Source organism: Callorhinchus milii, unplaced genomic scaffold (assembly GCF_018977255.1).
Source record: "Callorhinchus milii isolate IMCB2004 unplaced genomic scaffold, IMCB_Cmil_1.0 Scaffold8, whole genome shotgun sequence".
Classification (NCBI taxonomy): domain Eukaryota; kingdom Metazoa; phylum Chordata; class Chondrichthyes; order Chimaeriformes; family Callorhinchidae; genus Callorhinchus; species Callorhinchus milii.
The window spans coordinates 19947940-19969310 of record NW_024704749.1 but is presented as its reverse complement, the minus strand read 5'-3'; the positions used below and the strand labels follow the sequence as shown (position 1 = coordinate 19969310).

The window sequence follows — 21371 nt, the reverse complement described above, 5'->3', positions numbered from 1 at the left end:
TTACATAGACTTTATTTTATGCATGTACAAGTGTACGACTTGATTTGGAGCTGTTATTAAGCATTTGCATCTATATTAAGTGCGTGGCCGGCGAAGCTTACCACAGCTGGTGAAGTGGCCCCACCAGCCAAAATAATTGCCCGCCCCGGCTTTACAGTATATCCTGTGAGGAGCTTTGGGACGTCTCAGTGATGCGATAAAGCGCTGTATCACATGCTAGAATTATTATTATCATTATTATTATCATTATTATTATCATTATTATTATTATCACTATTGTTATTATTATCATTATTGTTATTATTATTATTATCACTATTGTTATTATTATCACTATTGTTATTATTATCATTATTGTTATTATTATCATTATTGTTATTATTAGGATGTATTTGCATTGCTGGAACACCCAACAGCTGTCAATCACTCCCAGACAGAGCAGGCCCCGCCCCTCACCTCTCAACCAATCCCGGTGGCCTCGGGCCCGCCTTCTCTGCCGTCCCATTGGTTTGGTGACGTCAGGCGTCAGGCCCCGCCGGGGCAAGTTGATTGGTCGAATGTTCCGTCTATCAGGTGAGGGCGGGGACAGTCGCGCGGAGCGTGAGGTGTGATTGGCTGGGCGGGGTGTCTGTCCGGGCTCGTGCTTCCGGTGAGCGGGTTGGGCGGCGGTGTCAGGACGGGCGTCACTCCTTCCCGGGGTCGGAAATGTGACGGCGCCGCACCAGGTGAGTGTGTGAGAGAGAGGGGGACTGAGGCGGGGCGGGGAGTGAGGGAGGGGGAGGGAGTGAGGGAGAGTGAGAGGGAGTGAGGGAGAGTGAGAGGGAGGGAGGGAGTGACACAGTGTGTGTAGGAGAGACTCACCTGTCTCTGGTGCTGTCTCCCATGTGTTTGGGGGCCATCGCTGTGTATGTTCACCCACACACAGTCACTACCCTACACAGTGAATCCCGCGAAGCGCATTAAGATGCCCTCTGTCGTGAGAGATGCCCCCAATCCCAAATGTGAGGTCATTTCATGCATTATATATACCCAGTAACACAGTGTGTGATAATACGTTACTCGCAGTCAAAGAGGTCGGTCTTGACTGAGGTGAGGGAGATGGCGAGTTGGATGGAGTTCAGATAGTGGGGACGAATGGCTGAAGGCTTGTCTGCCCACCGATGGATTGAGTGGACCTTCAGCTTTCAGCTCCCCTCTCGACTCTCTACCCCCTCCTCCCTCCCTTCCCTCCCCTCACCCTGACCATTTCCCCCCTCCTCGCTCCCTCCCTTCCCTCCCCTCACCCTGACCATTTCCCCCCTCCTCGCTCCCTCCCTTCCCTCCCCTCACCCTGACCATTTCCCCCCTCCTCGCTCCCTCCCTCCCTTCCCTCCCCTCACCCTGACCATTTCCCCGCAATGCTCAGATCCTGACCCAACTGTACAGCGCCTCGGGACGTCCTCCCGACGTGAAAGGCGCTCTATAAATGGAATCTTGTTGTTGTTGTTGAGTGGAGGTGTGAAGGAGGCTGTTGTTTGCCGAGCGAAGGGAGCCGACAGCTTTGTAAGAGGTCACAGAGATAGGATGGAGAGAGACCGTGGAGGGAATTAATAAAGGTGAAAACAAGGATCTTGAACTCAATCCGCTGGATGGGGTGGGGGAGTGAGGGGAGGCATTGGGGTTGAGCGAGGACGGGGCTGGAAGGCTCGTGGTGCCTGGTGTGGGAGAAGTTCTTTGGATAGTCTGAAGGGAAGCCTGGGTGCTCAGCGAGTAGAGTGTTGGCCTCAGCAAGCCTGCAAGTGATGGAACAGCTACTTGGGATTTTGATCCAAAAGGAAACCATACTTTTAAAAAAACGTTAGAGGAACTAAACATTGAGAAATCACAGGGCCCTGATGGAATGTATCCCAGATTGTTGAAGGAACGCAGGGAGGAGATATTTGAGGCTCTTGGCGGTGGTCTTCCAAACGTCCTTGGAGACTGGCTAGGTGCCAGAGGGTTGGAGTGTGGCAGAGCTGGTGCCAATGCTCAAGCAAGAGGCAAAGGATAATCTGGGGAACTACGGTAAAGGCCGGTTTATCCTTATGTCATTTGGGTGTAAATGTCTGGAGCCAATAATGTTAGAAATTAACCGGATAGAACTGAGAAGGTGGAGCAGAGGAGAAGCGGTGAAGAGGGATAAGATGGCTGACTGTGTCAAGGGCACAGATCAAGGCGATGAATGCGAATGAGGAGGCACAGAGAGTTCCGGTCACAGATGGAGAGAATGTCCTTGGTGACCTTGACCAGGGTAGGTCTGCAGCTGAAGGTTAATACAGGCAAATGCAGGGTACAGTCAGGCCAGTTAGCTCAGTTGGTTAGAGCTTTGTGCTAATAATACCAAGGTCGTGGGCTCGTTCTCTGGACTGCCCACAATTTATCATCCCTCAAAAAAAACAATAATAATTTGGTCACTCAATCCAAGACTGTTTGTGTGTCGCTGCTGTGTGCAATTGGCTGCTGCGTTTCGCCTACAAATATACCGTCAATTCACTTTACAGTATATTCTGTGAAGCGCTTTGAGACGTCTAGAAGATGTGAAAAGCCCTATATGAAATGCAAGCATTGTTATTATTACAGTGCTACATACAGGAAACATAAGCACTGCGTGGATGGGATAGAACTTGCCAAGTGGGAAGCTGAATAATCCTTTGATATAGAGCCTTATCACATCTTCGAGACATCTCAAAGCGCTTCACAGAATATACTGTAAAGTGAATTGACTGTATATTTTGTGGGCAAAACGTGAAGAGACCTAAGAGTGTTAGTTCCTCACTCGCTTTGACAAGACAGTGATACTCAGCAATAAACAAGGCAAACAGGATGCTGGGTTACATTGCTAAATCAACTGAACTTAGATCCCCAGACATCATACTCAGCCTTTACAGTGCTCTGGTCTGTCCACAATTCTGGTCACTGTGACGTAAGGACCTCTGGCCCTAGAAACAGTGCAGAGCAACAAATGATGATCCCCAGTGTTGGAGGAATGAGCTAAACTATGAGAAGTATTACTGGCCAACAAATAAATTGGACATTCACCTCATGGCTGTTTGTGGGACCTTACTGGTATAACTGGCTGCTGCTGTTGCCTACAAACAGATATGACAGCAATCCCTGTGAAGTGCATTTTGATTGTTTGACGTAATGAGGCGCTGTAAAAGGTGTGACCGAGTTCCAAACTGTGCAGTTTTCAATGTAGCTCATAACGTGACGATAACTCCATTATCATGTACTAACAGAGACTAAAATCATATGGTGTCCCCCAACAGTGGGGTTGAAGATGACTGACGGAGCGGTGGGATGAGAGCCCGATCCTGTGTCAAAGGTAATCCTTTATCTCATTGGTTTCAAACTTTATTAAAGTCCATGTGGTTCTGACAATAGTCATAAGCAGTGTGATCAGCTGAAGTGTGTGATCAACTGAAGTGTGGACAGCAAAACCCAGTGACTTGCTGATCTAGCACCTCTCACACCCCACTCTTCTACCCACCCCACCCCCTTCACACGGCTGGCTTCGGCCTTCTGCATATCCCTCGATCCCCTCCGTTATACCATTAGCGGCCAACACCTTCATTAGATCCTGAACTTTAGTTCACTAAGTATAGCAAATCTGGATCTCACCCGCTTTAAAAAGCTGACTGATTTTGCGTTCTCCATTTACTCAGGCTGCTTTGAGCCACAGCAATAGTTTACAAGGCCACAGTTTCCACCTCACTTTGCCCAAACCCTGATTGACCATTGCTTTACCTGTTCGTCTTGACACTGGATACAGTATTCAGTGGAGCCGCCAGGTTGATGCACGTAGTTCAGGAGCAGCCTCTGGTGGTCGAGAGAGTGCCACACAAGTCGGAGAGAATGTTGCATTGGAGGGGAATCAAATTTGTGCTATAAACCAGGACAGCAAAGCAGTGGCTGGCTTTGCCGTTACCTGAACTCTGGGATTGTGTTACACACACCTGACACCAGATGCTGCGTGAGGGGTGTGGGTGACTTTGGGCTCGGAGTTTCCGCTGTGTGGCTGATGGTGCCAGCTGGCTTTTATTACTGTCAGCCTCAGCATTCTTTACATTGTTGACCGTGACCGAACCTTGCCCTGTGAGCAAGGCTGAGCGACTAGCAATAATCTTTCTGTCCAGCCTGTCATGGCGTGTTCCCTTTATGCCAGATGTTTCAATGCAAAATCAAGTTTTATTTTGTCAGCATAAGTGGAAATTTGTAGTCAGTGCAGGATTTTATAGATTAAACCTCTATTTGATGCGCCAGTCCAGCTCAGACCCTAAAGGGTCAGAAAGTTGTGAGTTCAAATCCCAAGTTTGGACTTTGAGCTTGAAGACTAGGCTGACACTCCAGTGTAAAGATCTGAAATTGGATTCAGAGACCAGTGCACGCACGAGTGTGGCGTAGTTGACTTTGGGAGAGGCAGCCTGGGAGGGACCTGAGCACACAGGGAGTGGGCTCTGTCCTGTGAATCGGTTATTGTGATTGCCTCTTATCACTTGACAGTTGCCTCTCAATCGCTGTTGCCTGTTTCCCATAGTGAGACTGTCTATTGTGTGTCCCTCTATTTCTGCATTGAGGTGGGGAAGAGATCTCACACCAACCAATATCGATCTCCCCAGCTTGTCGTGTTCAGCTCCTCTTGAAACTGGCAGCAGGAGCTGCAGATCGCTAATCACCGAGGCTGGGAGACGGTTTGACCTTCAGGTCACTGAGGAGGAAGCAGTGTGAACAGGCCGACTTACTGATACTCCAGGACCTTGTGTTTTCTTGTGTCTCGATGCTGAATCTGAAACTCCGATGAAAGGATCTGCTCAGGCTAAATAGGACAGAGGGCTCGGTGCCCGATCACGTGTTGTGTGAGGAGCCATTGACAACATTAGTGTGCGATGGCGCTGCGGAGAACGGATGGAACGTCTATCATCCAGGCTCTGGCGATGACCGTGGCTGAGATCCCAGTGTTTCTGTACTCAACGTTCGGCCAGGTAAGGAGCTGTATAACTGTGCGTTGTTGGCAATGGGCTGGGGTTGCTGGTCAGGGCGATGTGTTGGGAGTTTAAATTTGATGTTGAATCAGACACTGCCTCCTTGAACTTCAGTTTCTGATGTCACCCACAAGTCGCATAAATATGTTTTTAATCATAACGCGGATCAGCAAACCGAGGCTGACCCAGTCACCTTTCGGGTGTAAATGCGTTCCTCCACCTTCCATTTATTCACGTGTAAAGAGGAATCGATGGCCTCACGGGAAAAGCCAAACTGATCTTAGGTGGGTCAGTCAGCAGTAGGGCTCAGAGTTAGGAGGGAGACATTAGCCCCACACACACACACACACACACACACACACACACATACAGGGTGACCTGCCTCTGAAGCTGCAGTTCTGCAATGTGCTACTGGGTGGAGTGAGAGCACAGGCCAAGATGACTTCAACTACGATCTCTGTCCTTTACTCTTCGTTTGCTGAGATGGTGGAGAAACCTGATGTGAACCTGTGCCCAAGGCTGTGACCCAGTGCATCTGCCCGAAAGGTCCCGTCTGCCTGTTCTTTAATATTGCACATTAACAGTTCAACACAACAACAAATTACATTTATATAGCGCCTTTCATGTCAGAAGCGCTCTGGGCTGCTGCCCTGCATGAGGAGCGCTATATAAATGCAAGTTATTGTTGAGGGAGAGAGAGTGTGTGTGTGTCCGATCTCACTGATACCAACCTACAGCTCAGGTGCAAACCCCTCGCTGTCCAGTGCCTTGGGACGTATGCAAGTTGTTGTTGGTTGTTGTTGATGGATGTGTGTGTGTGTCCGTATACAGGCGAGTGTATGTGTGTACCGTTATAGCTTTCCTACCTGAAGGTAGCTTGTAAGATTTGTTGCTTTCTCAGCCGTTGTTGCGACTTGACTGTAAAATACTGTTGGTTTGCTGCCGTCTCAAGTCCATCTTCTCGCAACTGAAACTGTCTCCGGGGCTGAAGAAGGTTCTGTTTGCCACGGCACTGGGCTCGGTGGCTCTGGCGCTCACAGCCCATCACCTGAAGCGGAGGCGACGCAGGAAAAAACAGGATGCGCAGAAACTGAAGGAATCTCAGACACTGCTGCCTTGTGTGGGGAGCCTGCCGGCTACCAAGAGAGGTGAGACAGAGGCAATTGTCACTTCTCTTTCTGTGTCAGCCTGGCGCAATGGTAGCGTTCTTGCTTTAGAGTCGGAAGGTTCAACCCCCACATCAGGACTTGGAATCACAGTCTAAGCTGTCGCTCCAATGCAGGGCTGGGGGGTGTTGCAGTGTCGGGAGGTGCAGACCTTTGGATGAGATGTTAAACTGAGATCCCATCTGCCTGTTCAAGTGGATGTTAAAGATCCCATGGTTGTATTTGAAAAGAGAAGGGAGTTTCTCCGAGTGTCATGACCAATAATCTCCCAAATAAAATTAGTCATTCATTCCATGACTGTTTGTGGGACATTGCTGTGCGCAATTGGTTGCCGTATTTCATTTACAAAATACATAGTCCTTACAGTGTATCCTGTGAAGTGCTTTGAAACGTCTCAGTGACATGATAAGGCGCTATATCAAATGCAACCTACCCAGCAGTGAGATCACACAGCGAGTTCCCAACCTGGTGACGGGCAGTTCGATAACGTTTGAAATCAGCTTGTGGCTTGTTCGACCTTCAAACAACCACGCGTTGGTTCCTCATAGAAACTATAGAAATTGTGTGTCAGCGTGGCTCAGTTAGTAGCTCTCTTGCCTCTGAGTCAGAAGGTTGTAGGTTCAAGCCCCACATTGCGACTTTGAACTCCACCAGTTTAGATTGACACGTGCAGTGCTGGGAGCTGCTGTGTTTCTGGAGGTGCATCTTTCAGATGAGACTGAGTTTCTGTCTACCTGTTTGTGTAAACATTAAAGATCACTGGGCACTATTTGAAAAGAAAAGGGAGTTTCTCCCAGTGTCCTGGCCAACAATCCCCCAAATAAAATTGGTTGCTCACTCCATGGGATGTTACTGTTGGCACAACTAGCTTCTGCGTTTGCCTACATAATACTACATTTCACATTAAAATCTTGTCTCTTTGAGACATCTTCCTGATGTGAAAAGCTCGCTATCAGATTATTTTAAAGCTTTCTCTCACTCTCCCTGACAAGCCTCTTGTTTCTCCTTTTATTCGCTTGCTCACTCTTTCTATCTCGCTCTTGCTCTCTCTCTCGCACTTTGTCTCACTCGCTCTTGCTTGCTCTTTCGCTCGCTCACTCGCACTTGCTCTCTTTCACTCGCGCTCTCACTCTCTCTCTCTCATTCGCGCTCTCTCTCTTTCTCTCTCCGTGACAGGTTATCTTACGAAGCGAGTACAGAGCCCGAGCAGCAGGAGTAACAACACGCTCAGCGCCGTCAACTCCAGTGTGCTCGGCTGCCGCTCCAGTTCCTCCCACAGCTTGTCATCGGTAAGGACTTCACTTGCCGACTGTTCACAAAACCCATCACAAAGGTTTCATAGGAGGAACAGAAATATCTTTTTAACAAATTCAGTAATTGGGACCAAGAGCTCCATCAGCTCTGCACTTTTCTAGTTCTCAGCTGGTATGTGAGAGTCAGTCGATCTCCCACTCTTTCCTCTCCTATCCGTGGCTAACCCAGGATAACTCTGGATAATGTCAGTGTCCGAATGTCCTGATTTTTTTGTGCCACTCGTTTACTTCATCGTAAGAAACACAACAACCAGAACATCTCAAAAAGCTATAAGGTAATTGCTGATCACGGTGTAGTGTAGTGACTGTTTTGGAAGCAATCACAGCAGTTTGCTCGAGCGAGCTCCTGCACACATCCATGATTACCTCACCTGGAGATTGTTGGCCAGGACACTGAGCGTCCCCACCCCCACTCTGTTCCAGTGAGACAGGCCGAGATGTCTAATGTCTCAACTGGAGGGTAGCAATCCTGACAATGCACTGCAGTGACAGCCTAGACTGTGAAGTCAAGCTCCTGACCCAGAGGCCAGAACACTGCCAGCTGAGCTAGGCTGCTCTCCCCACCTCCAGCTGGGATCACTAAATAAAAATAATTTGGTCACTCAATCCATAACTATTGGACACTGCTCTGCACAATTGGCTGCCGTGTTTTGCCTGCAAAATATACAGTCAATTCACTTTACAGTATATTCTGTGAAGCGCTTTGAGACGTCTAGAAGACGTGATAAGGCGCTATATCAAATGCCAGGATTATTATATATTATATAAAGCCATTGCCACATCCCGTGTGGCTTTGCCTAAGATCAGCTGGTGTAGACATGGAATCCTAACGTTCTTAATGTGTCGATGCTGTGATGCTCACCAAAGGGGAAGGAGGGGAACCTCAGTGTTTAAAGAGGCCATTCAGGGGAGCTTGATTGTCTCTCTGTTCCCAGGCAGTTCAGAAAGCGAGCGGAGCTTTATAACCGGATGTTTGAACGAACATATGTCTTTGTGTCAGCGTTTTCAATTCCATTTGAAGGTGCATTTTCCATTGTTACTGACAGGTGCGAGGGGCTGGTCTGTCCAGCCCAGGGCCTGCACCTCCTCAGGGGCCGGGTAGCGTTCAGGAGGAGGAGGAGGAGCCGACCGAGGACTCCAACAATGAGAATCTCTACATTCTTGGTGAGATGTTTGGCTTTACAGTAACAGTGAATAATGCTTGGTACTGTGCCTGCCATCAATGGGCAGCTTCCTCAGTGATGGGTGGGGGNCGGCGGGGAGAGTGATGGGCAGGGCGAGGGTTGGGGGGTAGATGGTATCTGGCTGATTTTCCTCCAGCCCAGAGCAATTGAAGTCAACTGTAGCCCCGCCTGCTTCCGAGCCTAATGTCATAACTCAACACAGAGCGGGGATTATACTGCATTGCGTTGAGTATTTTGCGTTTCACCCACAAAATACATGGTCACTACACTTTACAGTATAATCTGTGAAGCACTTTGAGACGTTTCAACGACGTGATAAGGCGCCATATCAAATGCAAGGATTATTATTATATACAGGGGACCTTCCCAGACTGTGGCTCAATCTTGGGAACAGTTACATCAGGCGAGAGCCGAGGACTAGCAAATGGTGTGATTGTGTGGAGGAGGGGAATCACTGTGTCCTTGTGTTGGGCAGGAATGGAGCTGTTTGAGGAAGCCTTGCTGAAATGGGAACAAGCCTTGAACACCCGATATCTGAGAGCCACAGGCACCGAACGGAAGGAAAACCTGGTCACGCTGGGGGCCCATGGAGGGGCCGGGGACATGGGTGAGGTATGTACAGGTCCAGTTCTTACAGGTAGGCCTCAGCCCTGGGGTTAGTCTCTATGTAGGCGTTTAGATCACGAGTGCTAGCCAACACAACAACCCCCCCAGCACTACATTGGAATGATATCTTAGACAATGTGATTCAACATTGGAGAGCGGGGAGAACTTACATATTCACAGATAAGAGGCAGAGAGAGAGAAAAAGAGACAGACGTACACACACACATACTCACATCACAGTTAGAGATACAGGAACACACACGCAAGACAAGCGAGAAAAACAACAACTAGCATTTATATAGCATCCTTCACGCAGAATAGCATCTCAGATAAACACACACACACTGTCCAGCAGTGTTCCAGGTCAGGTAGAGGATGGTTTAGAGCCAGAGTAAAGCTCCCTTTCCACTCCCCAGGAAAGTGTGTCTCCTCCTGCTCCAGTGGTCCTCTCTGCTCACTGAGTGAGATTGGAAACTTTATCAAGATTATTTTTACATTTGACTTGGGACCATTAACTGTAAATAATTCAACAGGAATCGCAGAACAGGGACTTTGCACTGAAGTTTGAAGCACTGCTTCACAGAGCGTATCGCTTGCAGGAGGAGCTTGGAGAAACAATACCCTCCAACAACTTACTGAGTGACTTTGGTAAGTCTCTGAGTGACTCCACGTGAGAGACAAGTTAGGATAAGGAGAAGACCATTCAGCCCAGCCAGGCAGCTCCACCACATTCCATGTCCACATGCTCTGACTGCCCCTAATCTCATCTCCTCACTCTTAATAGTTTTACTCCCTGACTATCTAGCCATCTCCCAAATCCCTCACCAATTCTGACTGGAGGGCGTCACAAAGCACTGGACAGTCAGGGATTTGGACCCAAGCAGGGGAGTGTGGGATCAGGGAGGGTGGAGGGTAGGGAGAAAGTCCCTTCTCTTTTCCAATAGCATGGCGGGATGTTTAACTTCCACCTGAATAGAGGAGGGGGCCTCGGGACTCACTCGGTTTATTTCTCCAGTTGTGCGAAACCTTCACACTGTATTTCTGGTCCTTGTACAGACAGTGTTGGGGCTCTGGCCATGCCCTTAGGGGAGGAAGCTGGGAGATTCCGTATGGACGATGAGGCCAGTTTCACTTCAGACGACTCCTTCTTCTCAGCAGCCGAGGTGAGTTGGTGACAAGCCATCTTTTTATCAGATTACTGGAGAACATTTAATCCCTTCTTTACTCCATGTCCCTTCCTACCCTTTATACGCAAGTATATATATGTATGTATGGGGAGAGAGAGCCTATGGTGTAAGCTCAGAGTGCCAATGCTGCCACAGTGAATAACTATGTCTATATGGAGAGGGTGTATTGCTTGCGGTGGTTACTATGATTGAAGTGTGGGTTTGTACTGTACATTCTTCACTGGGCTCAGAGTTTCAGCAAAAAGGGTCTCCCCAGGGCTGAGATGGCTCCAAAGTGACACGTTTGGCAATGAAATTTTTAAATTGAGTTAAATAGTATAATAATAACCCTTGCATTTGATATAGCGCCTTATTAAGTCTTCAAGACATCTCAAAGCGCATCACAGGATATACTGTATATTTTGTGGGCGATATGCGGCAGCCAATTGAGCACAGTACACACAGTTCATCCTCTGTGATGGTCTCCGGTCCTGTTCCTGAGCCAGGTGGGTATTCCAGGGCGCTACTGATGACAAACCAGTCCAGCTCGGCTCATCGGTAGAACTTGGAGGGGCAGACCAGTCATTGGGAGCAGGGAATCCTCCCACTCGCCTCCTGTTAACAGAGCCAAAGCCCTAACAGGATAAGCAGGTTGCGTCTGCATGTGTCAAGGTACCCGGATTCACGAAAGAAAAATGTGTTGTAACATGATGTGACAGTGTCAGAGTATGGCAGTGAATGCTGAAGCTCTGAGGTCAGGGAATAAATAAATGACCAATCTCTGCCCTCCCTCCCCATCCAACCACTAAAATGGAGATAGAGCAAGACAGACAGATACAGCAAGAGATGTGGGGGTGTGGGAATGTTTCGCTCTGAATGCAGTTTTACACTGTCCTGAGTCTTCCCTGAGAGAAACGTAAGTAATGTCTGTGTCTTTATTTTCTCTAATCCGGCAGCTGTTGGATAATGTGTCGCTGGGAGAGGAAGGGTTCCAGCCGTCCAGACCATCTGCTGTGTATGAAGAAGCCATGGGGTTTGTGCAGGAGAGTAAGGTGGCTTGTCGATCGTTCAGGTTAGGATTCCTGCTCCTGATCGCTGCCCAGGCCCATCATCCCCTGCTAGAAAGTGTGTGGACATTGATTTGTGAACTGCGATGGGAATTGAGGCTATCCTGCCCACACTGCTCACTGTCTAGCCTCACACTAAAAGAATGGCCACTTGGGTTCAGACAAGCATGCAGTTGCTTCCAGCCCACGTCAGTGCATTCAGGAGAGAAGGTGGGAAGAGACCGAAGAGAACGCTAAAACAGGCATCGCCTTGGGATGTCCTCCCGACGTGAAAGGAGCTATACAAATGTAATTTTGCATTGTATCATCCCTGATGGTAACCAGGATATGTTCTCGTGTGTTTCAGGACGGAGGTTCTGGAGTGTTACAATGACGAGGACTTCCTGGCGAAACTACACTGCGTGCGGCAAGCGTTCGAGGTAACGGAGCTGCTCGTGAGCTGTGCTGGTTTGTACTGTATCTTCCTGATCTTCATTGGGGGCTGGTGTATCTCCAACACAAGCACACAATAGGGGGGAGCTCAGCTTCCCTGTTACCTGTGCTAGTATACCTCCAGCTGGCTACTCGGAGCCCCCCAGTTCTCTCTCTCTCCCTTTCCTTGGGGAGAGGGGCGGTTTGGAAAAAATACAGTGCACGGAAAGACAACAGATCCTTCCATTTGCCTCAGAGTTCACACTGCTGGTTGGAGCAAATGTTCTGGGGGAGGGGGTGAGTCCACGGGGATTTTAACATTCTCCATTACCGAAGAATTGACTTCCCGTGTCTGAGCTTCTCTGTCGGGAGGGGGGAGGGGGGAATGTGACCAGTGTCTGAAGGTGGAATGTGTTGGTGCTGCCTCTAACAAAGGCACCTGTTGTGACTGTGACAGATATTGCTGCAGGATGAAACCAACAGGATGTACTTCAGTGACATTGGAAAGCAGATGATCATGGGGCTGATGTCCAGGGCTGGCAAGGTAACTTCTCCCAATCACCTCAGCATGCGTATTGTGAAATAGTTGCACATCCACCTCCCTAAAGTGCATGTTCTAACAGGGGAGGTGAAACTTTGATTAATTCCAGAAGTTCAGGGTGATGGCTAAAAGGAAAAGCTTCCCTACATGAATGTTTCTCTCCTGAAAAACAAAGGCCGAGTGGATCGGGTCAATCGGGACGCGACAGAAGTTGATGATAATAATATCAATATAATTAATAATATAACAACAATAATAAAAAAACCTTGCATTTGGTATAGCGCCATACCACGTTGGAAGGGTGTCTCAAAGCGCTTCACAGGATTTAATGCCCAGTCAATGGAGTCACTATGCACGTGTAGGGGAAAGTGGCAGCACAATTATAGCCTCAATCCGTCTCTCGCAGAATGTCAACAGATTCCAGGAAACCTTCAAAGAGATGCTGGAGTACGCAGAGAGAGAGGAGACCTGGGAGTCCACAAAGCTGGAGCTGGAAGGACGTGGGGTAAGGCCTGATATCTCTCTCTTTGCAGCGAGAGGGTGTTCTTATCTTTAAACAGTTTTTATTCACTGTTCCTAAAAGTTGAAGCTTTGGTACAGCCTTCCAAGCAGAATTCACAATCGCCACCTTGTCGTCAGATCCCCATTACCATGGCAAGTAAATCAATTTCTTTTCTCAATTTTCATGTGTCCAATTATTTTTTCTATCTTTCTTCCCCAATGGCCTCTCTCCCCGTGCCCAGCCTCCCTGTGCTGGGTGCTGGGTGTCGTCCGGTAAGTGACCACTCACTCTCCCAGCTGAGCCTGGCCTGACCTCTCCTCACCTGGCTGCCGTGCACACTCACTACCTCTAGCGTCCCAGAGCACTTAACCTCCCCATGCACTCCCCGCCCGCTGAGGCCAGCAAACCAATGAGCTTGCGGTCCGTTAGATGCAGCTACATCCGCTTCACCATCGGGGATGCCCCATGCAATAGATATTTTTAGTTATCTGGATAACCGGAATCGTGATTTTAACCGACTCTGAAACAGCAGCATGAGAGTGAGCAAGATCCGATCCAGGTGAGCAAAAGATCAGAGACACAAACAGACACCCACACATACAGACCCATTATATGATCATACAAAGACCGTCTCCATAATCTGCCATACAGGATGGTCACAATTCATGCAGATATCGGGCTCTACTGTAGTGACTGCTTTTACCTCTTGGCACCTGGTCAGCGGGAGGGGAGTTAATGGCAAACCTTTTGTCTGCAGGTTGTGTCCATGAATTTCTTCGACATCGTGTTGGATTTTATCCTGATGGACGCCTTTGAGGATCTGGAAAACCCACCCTCCTCTGTGGTCGCCGTTTTGCGGAACCGTTGGCTGTCAGACAGTTTTAAGGAGACGGTCAGTGACCGACACTGAGCGCTGTCCAAGCCGTGGCTGAAGGCTCTCGGGATCTCTGGTCTTTGCTGACTCTTGTCCTCTCTCTGTCTCTCTTTGTGTCTCTCACAGGCTCTCGCCACAGCCTGCTGGTCAGTATTAAAAGCAAAGAGGCGGCTTTTACAGGTCAGTAGTCGAAAGCAATGAGACTATTTCATCTTAATAATCCTTGCATTTCAAAATGAGAGGACGGTCAAAGTGCTTCACAAGATTTACAATAAAGTGTAGTGACTATTTTCTGTTAGGCAAATACGGCAGCTGTTTTGTGCACAGCAGCGTCCCACAAAAAGCCATAGAGTGAATAACTGATTGTACCTGGGGTATAAAACATTCACAATGCTTTTTTTTTAAAAAGGTGGGGAGGGAGTGGGGTGAGCCGGAGGAACTCAGAGCTTCAGAAAGGGGGCAGAATGGCTGAAAGCTCGCTCGCTGATGGTTAGGCGGGGGACGTGAAGCAAGTCAATATTTTCTGAGCAGCGGTAGAGTTGCAGGAGGTCACAGAGGTGGAGGGAATTTGAAACGAGAAGATCCTTTTATCTTAAAATCTTAACACCCCACAACTGAATGGTGGAAAATTCTGGTTTGCTGCAGTCCTCAAAAGGAAGCGGCTTCCAAATTCAAACCCAATCAAAAGAATTTTCCACAATTCGGTACAAATTTAAATTTTAAGATAAGTTGGTCTCGCAGGTCTGAACCTGATGTGAAATACTCTTGATGATGAATGCAGTCAGTTACATTGTGTCTCGGCCCCACAGGTCCCTGATGGCTTCATCTCACACTTTTACTCCATTTCGGAGCACGTTAGTCCTGTTCTTGCCTGGGGTTTCCTTGGACCCAAGCAGCATTTAGGTGAAGTTTGCACAATATTTAAGGTGAGAGAAACTTTTACACTTTATATACAGAGCGACATAGATGGGGCTTAGCATCGGGTCCTCCCCTCACACAGCTCAATACGAAACTCACAGGTTTGAATCCTGAGTTATTGATCTCAGCCAGGACAAGTAGTTGGGGCTATTAATTGCCTGGTGGTTTGAGAGAGTAAATCATCCCTGATCCTCATCCAGCTTCAAAGACGTTGGCATTGAGATTGGAGGGGGTGGGGGTTAGTGTCTGGACGTGGCTGGGGATTTGCTGTTCACTACGTCAGCATGTTGGACCACACTGAAGAGAAGGTCAGGGGAGATGTGACTGAAGTGTAACTAAACTAATGCCAGTAAAACGTTGTACATCCATGGGACACGGGATTGAGTTCAGGACCCCGGACTTAGTCCAGGAAGGCAGATTGTGTCAGCTTTTTCAAGAGAGTATCAGATAAAACACAAACTTGCTTTTGTAAAGCGCCTTTCCCGTAAAAAGGCACAGCTCAAAGCATTTTACAAAATATAATTAGTTACAAATGAAGTGATTTTTTATTTTAACTCTTTGATGGAGCCAATAGTCCTCCTCCTCCTCCTTTGCTCGTCCACTGTGCAGTGCTCTGAAACGTCACCCTATGTGAAGAACGCCATATAAATGAAGGTTGTTGTTATCGAGGCAAAGCATCGTCCCATAAGCAACAACCACGTGAGCATCCAATTCATTTGAGTGTAGTAGGGTGAATGTGGATAAGGAGGGGAATGTGAGCTAGGATAACCTGGAGAGCTATTTGGTGAAGTGTGAATGAGGAATGGGTAGTGAGAGTAACGAAGGATTGGGAGAGAGCAGTCCATTTGCTCCTGTGTAACACAAACTCAGGAGAAAGCATAAAGGGAGGCAATCGGAAATGCCCACGGTGAATTATAGTTTGACGCAGCAGCTTCTTCTGTTTTGTAGCAACAAATTGTTCAGTACTTGAAAGACATGTTTGACCTGGACAAGGTCCGCTACAGCACAGTGCAGGCCCTGGCGGACGACATCCTACAGCTGTCGCGGCGACGGAGCGAGATCCTCCTGGGCTACCTGAGCAGCGAGGCCATGCGGGAGCTGAACGGGGCTGTTCCCACCAACAACACACCTCTGACAGCCCCCCACCTCGCGTGACCCCCGCACAAGGTCACTCGTTTTTAAAGCAAATCATTTTTGGGGTTTTGAAGAGGGAATCGGAAGGAATTTTTGGTGAAGAATCAGTGGATTGAGATGCAATGAGGAACAGTTCCTAGATTCTGCCACACAGTCAGGTTGACTCATTCTGAGGAATATCGGCACTGTGACTGGGGAGGACGGGGGTGTAGATACTCCCCTTTGCAAAAGGAGAAAGGCTAATGGTTTACTGTTATACTGATGTTCACAAAATGAGGCCAACCTCCAGCAGGCCTGTGTGTGTTGTGTGTGTGTGTGTGTGTGTGTGTGTGTATGTGTGTGCTGTTCCAGACCCACTTGGAGCAGTTTTCATTTCGTTGGCACCGATCGGTTTTGCTCAGTCAGCCCTGAAAATCCCTATCAGTTTGGCCCTAGACTCGAGCAGCCATGAGGAGCCGACATGAAGACAATGTGAAAGGACAGAGCGTGTCTCTCTGAGGCTTTGTGTGTCTCTGCTCGAGGATGGTGGGGAGGGGGGGGGGCATGTGGGGTTAGGCTGACCAGCCTGAACTTCCCTCCTGGAACTAACCTGAGAGATTCTACTGACCAGTGAGTTGAGAGAAGCTCTAATCAAAGGAAACCCTGTGTTTTTATATCATTGTGGCCCAATGTGGGGTTGGGGACTATCTGTAAATGGTCTATTTTACACTTAGTCTGCTCTCTGCTTTGAAACGATGATAACAAGACAATACGAATGTATTATGGGGGGGGGGGTAACAAAAATACTAGATTTTTAAAAGAGATAACTTTTATTTGAACTTACCACAGAGTTACTGAAGCACCAAAGTGCGGTGTGACTGTGTTCAGGAGGCGTGAGGGAGCATTGAGTGGGTGACTATCTTTGCCTGATGTGAAGCTGGAATCCGTCCAAAAGCAACCCAGTGCTTGCACTTCACTGGAGAAAACATTACCGTCTTGTGCAGTAATGTGGGAAAGCTTACGGGATTTTAGGTAAGGGAGGCTTGAGGGGCTGAGTGGTTTTGCCTCTGGCCTATTTTGCCTCTGAGTGCTGGAATTTGACATTGTATTGCAGCCCAGACTGATGGGGCGAAGGTTTCCTCACTGATTTGGTGTAAGGGTCCTAAGTGGGGTGCATTTAGAGCGTTTAAACCTGGTGTCCATTCAGTTCATTGTTCCAAACATTCAACACCAAGCAGGCAGCCTCAGTTAGAAATGCTGAGAGGAGTCTAAGCTGCTCTTGTGGCTGAGTGTCCACTGCCTGATCTCATACTCCGTGAATGTGGCTTGTATTGAAGGTTTCTGAGTACATGTATTCTGTAATGTCGCAGGAAGGGTTCCTCAGTCCAAGAGAGGGTTGCTGATGTGTACTGTAACCCTGTAACCACTGAAACATTCACTGCTGTAAAAACCTCCTTTGCCATTCATCAACTGGCAACCTGAAATTTGCTTGCCCACTGCCCACTTCCTGAAATCTGTAACTCGAGTTGAGCAATTTCCCAGCCCCTCGTGCTTTCCGTGGCTCATGTTTCTGATGCGATCAGAACATGAGATTTTCCAGAGATTTTGTTGTTTTTACAGGGATTAGAAACAGGACAGATTCCAGCAGCACAAACAGAAGAAGCTGAGTAGATTCTCTAAACCTATGTCCTTGTCCTGACACTGCACTTGAGCCAATCGCAATTTAAACTAGAACACCTCACGGGAGTTATTTTTAATCTCTTGGACGATAAATAGTTTGGATTTTAATTTTTTTAAAAAAGGCAATTGACTGAAAATCAGGAATGAACTGATTTGCTGGAGACACTGATCCAGGGAAATGAAGATTACGGTCAGTCCAAATGACTTTCTGAATGGATCATTGCTGCTTTGTGTTGATATCGATTCCAAAATAACTAATTTATCCACACAGTTCACCAGCAGTCATCATCGATTGTCAATATGTGTTCTTTAGGACTGTAGATGATTTAGTCTACCAGTGCCCCATTGTGCCAGATTCCGTGCTGGTCATATCCTTTTTTTCTGTGATCAGAGTATGGTAGGTTTGTGTGTTTAATCTAGTTTTATGCTATGTGATCTGTGGGTGCTGAGCATGTTGGGGGGTTTTAATGCCATATGTGGCGTCGCATAAAATGCAACAAAAAATGCAACCTGGAAAAGTTTGGAGGCAAACTCCAATCGCCTTATAATTGGGATCACTATTAAAGTGAGTCAGGGTGGGATGTGCAGTGGAAACTGCAATACCCTTGCACTGTTTAGTTCCTAGTTCTAGCTGTGGAAAATTAGAGTAGAGACTACTACAGGATGTCCACAAAGTCATGTTATGCCCCACCCCCTGTTACAAAACAGCGATACGAGACTACAGAGAAGCTGAAACAAGCTGTCAGGTGCATTTCACTTCCTCACTCCATCTATGTTACGGAAGATGTGGCAACAAATATGGAGACGGATCATTATCTGCCATGAAAAAGATGGTGCTCACACACCCACTGATCCTCTGGATGTCTAAATACAGTTAAACACTTCTACAATTAAGTACTTCTAAATGCAATTATCATTCTTCCACATGTTTCAGTTATTGGTTAGTGCACTGGGAGAGTAACAGGACTTTGCGGACACCATGTACATTATGTGGAGTGGAGAGAATGGAAGAGCAGGTGCGCACTCCTTTTCAGTTAGTTTTGTTGGAGGTGATCTGAGAGCAGGTGACCCACCCGTCCTCAGTGTCTGAACGACCCAGGTAAAGTCACATTCATACCTTCAACAGGGCAAATAAAATCCTAAAGGCTGGTGCCCAATAACGTGGTGTATTTTACCTTCTTGTTGTTGGCATTTTAATATTGCTTGACTTTCTGTGTTGCTGTAAACTACTGCTTCACGGTTATTACTTAATCCTAAGAATATCGTACATTGCTAACTGGTTTGGGGCATGTTCAAATGGGTATGGAAATGGTATGGTCCACACACTATCACAAGGTTGCTTCTAGAACTGGAGGGGACAGATACCTTTACCCAACTGGACTGAAGTGGACTTGTTTGTTATGGACCAATATTTAATACTGGTTAATTTTTAGTCTATCACTGACTTCAAGTACTGACCATAAGCAGAGCTCTATTGGCAACTAAGTAGTGAAGCCTGTACTATTACGAAATCTGCACCAGGTTTAGATCAAGTCCAAGGCCATGCAAAAACACCTGATCCTGGAGTATCTGTGATGAGATACTATGATGGCACAGGTCATCTGTGATTATCTATGTGAGGAGTATCAATGGGGTAAAGGTGCTTTTTAAAAAAATAATGCAAGTACTTTTTATAAATCCCATCCCAACCTTCTCTGGAATCTACACTGGAATTGGATTGTACATGCGGTTACCAAACTTAAAAAACGGTGGGTAAATTGGTAAATTTTGGAAGTATTGCCTCTACTTATTTGACTGTCTTGAATTTGATGGCTTGATACCCAGACCAGCCTCAGTTAGTTTGGTTGATGGTTCTGTCTTTCAGTGCTGCTATGGAGTTTTTTGTTAAAAACAAATTAGGAGTTTGCAAATGAGTTAGGGATTGGGGTGAATAAGAATGAAGTGTCTGAAACGGTTATTCTTTTAAGTGTAGGTTTGTGCCTGCTTCAAAGTTTTTTTTAATTATCTCTTTTTATGTAAAACCTTTTCTTTCTGCCTTGTGATTTTTCATTGCTTTTTTTACAGTATTACTGTTATCCTGTATCCATAAACGTGTATTTCAAATAAAAATGCATCGATTCACACAACAAAAGAAAATCTTTACTGGTGTAATCCTTCACCTGTCAAAATCACTGAATATTTTCAAGTTCTACGAATATCCTGTGTTTTCTTTGTGTGTCTGTGTGCAAGGGGGATAGGTGTCTCTTGGTACTCCCTCATAAACTCTTTATTACCTATAAATCTCTCCACCACCCAGCATCTCCTTATCTTTCTGATCTTTTCCGCCCACAATCTACACCAACATTAGCGGCTGAGCTTTCAGATCCTATGCCTCTAAGCTGTGGAACTACCACCCTTTATACCATCTCGCCCCCATCACTAACTGTCTTTATGTCCCACCTCAAAACCTGTCTCTTTGAATGCCCCAATGACCAATTCCCTTCCCCTTCCTCATAAAGCACTTCATGTTGTTGTAAAGTGCAGTGACTGTGTTTTATGGGTGAACATGGCTGCCAATATGCGCACAGCAATGTCCAAAAACAGTCATGGAGTGAATAACCAATTTTATTATGAGCATTGTTGGCCAGGACTGGGAGAAACTCATCTGGTGTTTGTAGTGGTGTAGAGTTGTAGAATATTTGTTAAAAATGAGCTATGCATGGGAGCCTTAGGCAATAATACCAATCCTTTAAATCGTTCCTTTAAATAAAAGCCAAGGATATAACTGGCTTAGAGTTGGTTTCTGGATTCATACCAAACTCACTTGAATTACTTGACTGAAACGATAAGCCTGAACTTGATCCCCTTTCCCTGAGATTTAACAATTACTTTCTAATCATTTAGATTCCTTCACTAATTGATCCTCTATCATTAAGATTAAGTTTATTCTTTAATTATCTCGAGACTGTTTATATATGCTTTCAGGAGCTGGGTGAGGAATGCCTTTGGAAAGATGAGAATAACTGACTAAATTTATTTTTTCTTTGGCACATTTGTCTAAGTGAATAGGTACCTGCCAAACACCAGGAGAGCTCTTTAAATTAGTGGCAGGAAATGTTCCAAAAGCAGGTGCTTGGTTTAATCTCAGGTGAAGGATAATACCTTAAAAAACAGTGAAGCATCAGTGTGGATCGGGGAGGGTGTGTCCTGGGGTGAGACTTCATTGAATCCATACACCTCGTTACCAAAGGTGTATTTTATTATCTTTAGATATTCTGGATAAAAATCTTGCGTTTGATACAATGCATATGAGTCAGAACATCTCTAGCTTTAGTATTTGGTACTCCCTCCCTCTTCTTCCATCTTTATCTGTCTTTATGCCCTTCTCACTCCCCATGACTCCTTTGCTGCCCCCCCCCACCCCGCTTCCTTGGCATATGACTCTGAGCTGTGCTTCACAGGGGCCTGGCTCAGTGGGTAACACGCTTGCCTCTCTGCATCACAAGGCTTGGGTTCAAGCCCCACATTGGGTCTGTTGGAAGTCCTCTCCCTTAGATGAGACGTTAACCCGAGGTCCCGTCTGCCTTTCCAGGTGGACCTTAAAAGATCCCATGGCGCTACTTGAAAAGAGAAGAGAGTTTCTCTGTCCTGGTGTCCTGGCCGACAATCCCCCAAATAAAACGGTTCCATGGCTTTTTGTGGGATGACGTTGAGTGCAAATTGGTTGACACATTGGCAAGCTAAATCCACAGTCACTACACTTTACAGTGTATCGGTGAAGCCCTTTGAGACGTCGTCCTCACGTGGAAGGCACTAAAAGGAAAGGACTATTAATAAGTGTAGTGACTGTT

The 21371-nt window shown here is 46.9% G+C and overlaps 1 protein-coding gene across 3 annotated transcripts; it reads left to right on the top strand.

Annotated features, from left to right (window-relative positions):
- Positions 1 to 636: 636 nt before the first annotated feature.
- On the top strand, positions 637 to 19665 carry miga2 (mitoguardin 2). 3 transcript variants are annotated; one of them, XM_007902845.2, is made up of 17 exons: positions 637 to 725; positions 3258 to 3343; positions 4638 to 5000; positions 5953 to 6148; positions 7343 to 7455; positions 8526 to 8643; positions 9139 to 9275; positions 9803 to 9917; positions 10326 to 10432; positions 11392 to 11507; positions 11849 to 11921; positions 12371 to 12457; positions 12861 to 12959; positions 13714 to 13848; positions 13957 to 14010; positions 14640 to 14756; positions 15697 to 19665. In XM_007902845.2, exons 3-17 carry the CDS (start codon positions 4905 to 4907, stop codon positions 15901 to 15903), a joined length of 1770 nt encoding a protein of 589 aa, XP_007901036.2. In that variant the 5' UTR covers positions 637 to 725; positions 3258 to 3343; positions 4638 to 4904; the 3' UTR covers positions 15904 to 19665. The 3 variants fall into 3 exon arrangements, with proteins under 3 accessions (XP_007901036.2, XP_007901035.2, XP_007901037.2); XM_007902844.2 differs by having other exon boundaries at positions 4596 to 5000; XM_007902846.2 differs by lacking the exon at positions 637 to 725 and adding an exon at positions 1627 to 2269 and having other exon boundaries at positions 4596 to 5000.
- Positions 19666 to 21371: the final 1706 nt, after the last annotated feature.